The sequence below is a fragment of the Etheostoma spectabile genome, chromosome 21, assembly GCF_008692095.1.
Source record: "Etheostoma spectabile isolate EspeVRDwgs_2016 chromosome 21, UIUC_Espe_1.0, whole genome shotgun sequence".
NCBI lineage: Eukaryota > Metazoa > Chordata > Actinopteri > Perciformes > Percidae > Etheostoma > Etheostoma spectabile.
The window spans coordinates 9968991-9973223 of record NC_045753.1 but is presented as its reverse complement, the minus strand read 5'-3'; the positions used below and the strand labels follow the sequence as shown (position 1 = coordinate 9973223).

Sequence of the window (4233 nt, the reverse complement as noted above, 5' to 3'; positions counted from 1 at the left end):
ATTCTTCTCCTCCTCGTTACTTTCCATTAGAAGCTGCTAATTATTGGATGAAATATGTGGCGCATGCGTCTTCTCATCTCTGCATCAGTAAATCTGTGATCGATAACGTGGTCTATTTGAGAAAGCCGTGAACGTGCACTTATCCTGGCTATCTCCACCTGGCTGGACATAGCTCCACCTGTTCATCCTGGTTATCTCCACCTGGCTGGACGTAGCTCCACCTGTTCATCCTGGCTATCTACACCTGGCTGGACATAGCTCCACCTGTTCATCCTGGCTATCTACACCTGGCTGGACATAGCTCCACCTGTTCATCCTGGCTATCTACACCTGGCTGGACATAGCTCCACCTGTTCATCCTGGTTATCTACACCTGGCTGGACATAGCTCCACCTGTTCATCCTGGCTATCTACACCTGGCTGGACATAGCTCCCCCTGTTCATCCCGGCTATCTACACCTGGCTGGACATAGCTCCACCTGTTCATCCCAGCTGTCTACACCTGGCTGGACGTAGCTCCACCTGTTCATCCTGGTTATCTCCACCTGGCTGGACATAGCTCCACCTGTTCATCCTGGCTATCTACACCTGGCTGGACATAGCTCCACCTGTTCATCCTGGTTATCTACACCTGGCTGGACATAGCTCCACCTGTTCATCCTGGCTATCTACACCTGGCTGGACATAGCTCCACCTGTTCATCCTGGCTATCTACACCTGGCTTGACATAGCTCCACCTGTTCATCCTGGCTCGGCAAACGTGCAACCGATTAAGCCGCGATGAGCAGATCGCACTAAGTCGAGCTGAGCTTTTTCACTTATCCTGGATATCTTTATTCTACTTTCGTGCAACAGGCCCCAGGCCACTAAAGTCCTAAACGTTGTGTTCTCTATAGTGTTTTTTTTCTTATTTGTCGATTGATTGATTTCCTTCTAAAATATTGTTGTGGCTTCTAAAGTGTTGTTTCCATAATGTTATATTTTCTGAAATGTGTTTTCTAAATTGTTGATATATTTTTCTGAAATATCCCTTTTAAAATATTTTGTTTTCTGAATGTGTTGACTGCAATGTGGCGTTTAGTGAAAAGGTGATATACTGTATATTTTCAGATTTATTGATTTGTTTTGTGAAATGGTTTTGGTAATGCGTTTTACACCTCAGGGCCACCGTAGCTTTGTACTGAAAATGGTCAACGATGAGTGGACGTATATAATCAACACATCAAAACAGAAAACCTAACCATTAGCCCAAGGTGTGTTTTGTGTCAGTTTTTCCCTTCTTTTCTAAAAATACATGTTTGTTGGTACTGAAGACTGTCATCAGTGGGTGAAGCTGGCAGACTGAACCGACACTACTCTATCATGACGATCGACAACGTATTCCCAAAAAAAGAAATGCCGCTGCCACAAATACCACTACTGTGTGTTCTCCCATAAAGCAAAGCAAAGCATCCACTTCATGTGTGAAACCTAAAAACTGACAGACACTTTGGCACACACATCTCCTCCCTGCTGGAAACATGGACACATAAATGTCGCTCCTGCCTTTCAGTAATTATGGAGCGAGAATGAGACAGACACACAACCTGCTGCATTATGTATGAGTCATCCAGATCAGCCAGTGTGGGACAGAGCAGGTGTTGGTTGATAGGTGCAAAAAGAGGGGTGCATCAGCATCTTCCCTAGTGAGATTAACATTTAGATTGCACATGAATTTATGGACTATATCAACTTCAAAACTTTACTCCTGCCTGATTGAGATCCCTGCTGTAGTAATGCGTTCTGTATATTGTATGTACAGGTAACATCTTTGTACTTGTGTTTTTGTATTGTTATATGGGCTGCAAATCAACTTTCCACAACTGGGATAAAGTGAATTATTTATTTAATTCATTCATTCATTACACACACACACACACACACACACACACACACACACACACACACACACACACAACACCAAACAACACACCACACACACACACACACACACACACACACACACACACAACACACACACACACACACACACACACACACACACACACACACACACACACACACACACACACACACACACACACACACACAACACACACACACACACACACACACACACACACCACACACACACACACACAGAGAGAGAGAGAGAGAGAGAGAGAGAGAGAGAGAGATCCAAGTGGTTTCCTTGTGGATTTGTTGGCCTGAACAAAGCTAGAGATAATGTGAGATAATCACGGCATTCATGTACATAATAGCCGAGTGATTGTCTGAAAAATCCAAAGTTGCTCAAGTTAAATCGAATGCTTTTGCATATACTTTTAACATGAGATTTAAAGAACAGGTTTGAATCAATCTAGACACCCACATACTTGTTATTAGTATTTAGACACAACTTGCAAGTTTTGCCCCAATATTAATATATCTCCTGGGTCAGGCGTGCTAGATGGTCATTTAGACTTCAAACAAACACAAACCCATGAGAACATTTTTCAGTTCTGCATGGGACGCGGTTTGATCTCAATAATCCGGGGACCTCTGACATATAACCAGAGAGGCAAAGCTGCAGGCTCACAAGAAAAAAACGACTGCTGCATCCTGTGGAGCAGCAGCTGCTACAGCGTGACTTCTCACACGTCTTCTCACAAGAGACTGCACTCAAGGACGAGTGGTAACATTAGAAAAAAGAAAGCATCAAATATTCATTTCAAGGGTTCACATTGAGACCTGCCATACTACCTTGGTTTAGAGCTTTACTGTGCAGTACAGTGAGGTTTCCGATACAAGGTAACGATAAGTCTCTAAAATGTCAGATAAATGGTGACCAGTGTTTCCCAAAGCTCAAGATAAACGTCCTCAAATGTCTTTTTTTGTCCACAACTCAAAGATATTCAGTTTACTGTCCCAGAGGAGAGAGGAAACTAGAACATGTTCACATTTAACAAGCTGGAATCAGAGGTGGTTTACTGTTTTCCTAAAAGGAAAACTTAAACCGATTAATCGATTATCAAACTAGTAGACATTTAATTTAATAGTTGACAACCACTGGATTAATCTTTGCAGCACTAGTGAAGGTTAATAATTGTTTGGCTAATAAAACTGATATTTTCTCTCTTAATATCAGATCAGAGGCACACATCAACAGACTAAGTCTGGGTCACAGATGGTTTCTTTTTCCAAACTCCTGCAGTTACCTTGAGTGTTTCGACATCTTGCTTCAGCCGGTGGTTCTCAGCCTGCAGGTCCTTCATACGCGCCTCGGCCTGGCCCAGCTGGGCTTCCAGCTCGGCCTCCAGCTCCCTGCTCCCCTCCTGAAACTCCAGCAGCTCCTCGCGAGCCTCCCGGCAGCTGGCGGCCGACAGGAAGACGAGAAGCCATTAGACAACAAGTCGAGACAGAACGAGGTCGCTGTGCACGGGAGGGAGCATGCACCATATTTATATTTTTTCCCCATCTTTATTTCATTTGATTGTCTGGCCACTGGAGCCCTGACCCAGATATATAACATACTTCCCAGGACGTAGCCTTGACTTTAAAGGAAGCGGATTGTCTACAGACTCTTACATAACTGGGTGTGGGCCAGACTTAGTTTTCGTTAGTGTTGAGATTTTAATCTTAATCAAGTGATGTGTGTGGTATAAGATTTCTTAGCTCTTAGTTGCAGTTAATCTACGCGGCCTTTATAATAAATATGTTGAGCAACAGCAAAAAAACAGCTTCTGCATCATTACACGACCCTTTCAATAGAGGGGAGGACAAAGAGACATGATTGTCTTATATTCAATGTGAAACATGAGTCGTCGCTTTGGTAAACAAAGGGAGACGTTAGAGCTTTCACTGCTTGTCCCACATAATAAAGTGCCACTGGATATGCCGACGCTGGCTTTTGATTGAAAGCGTGAAGAATGGGTGACAGAGACCCAACGACAAGACAGCAGATCAAACATTTGTCAGCTGATGATAACAATAATAATAATAATATATACTTTATCAAGGGGAAATGACAATTTACACTATGTTATTACACACACATGCTCAGTACTTATACATGCACTAAATGGAGAGATGTCAGAATGAGGGGCTTGTCCATGAAAAAGGCGTTTTGGGGTTCAGTGCCTTGCTCAAGAGCACCTTGGCAGTGCCCAGGAGGTGGACTGGTAGCTGGAGAGGTCCGTATGGAGACTTGAACCAGCGACTCTCCGGTTCCCAACCCAACTCCCTATGGACTGA

General features: G+C 43.6%; 1 protein-coding gene across 7 annotated transcripts in view; it reads right to left on the bottom strand.

Moving 5' to 3' along the window:
* Positions 1–4233, bottom strand: part of ndel1a (nudE neurodevelopment protein 1-like 1a) — a 20060-nt gene that overhangs the window by 12271 nt on the left and 3556 nt on the right. For all 7 annotated transcript variants that reach the window (XM_032501617.1, XM_032501616.1, XM_032501619.1 and 4 more), the window contains exon 3: positions 3198–3351. In XM_032501617.1, coding sequence (XP_032357508.1) covers positions 3198–3351 — 154 coding nt within the window. The remainder of the gene's footprint in view (positions 1–3197; positions 3352–4233) is intronic.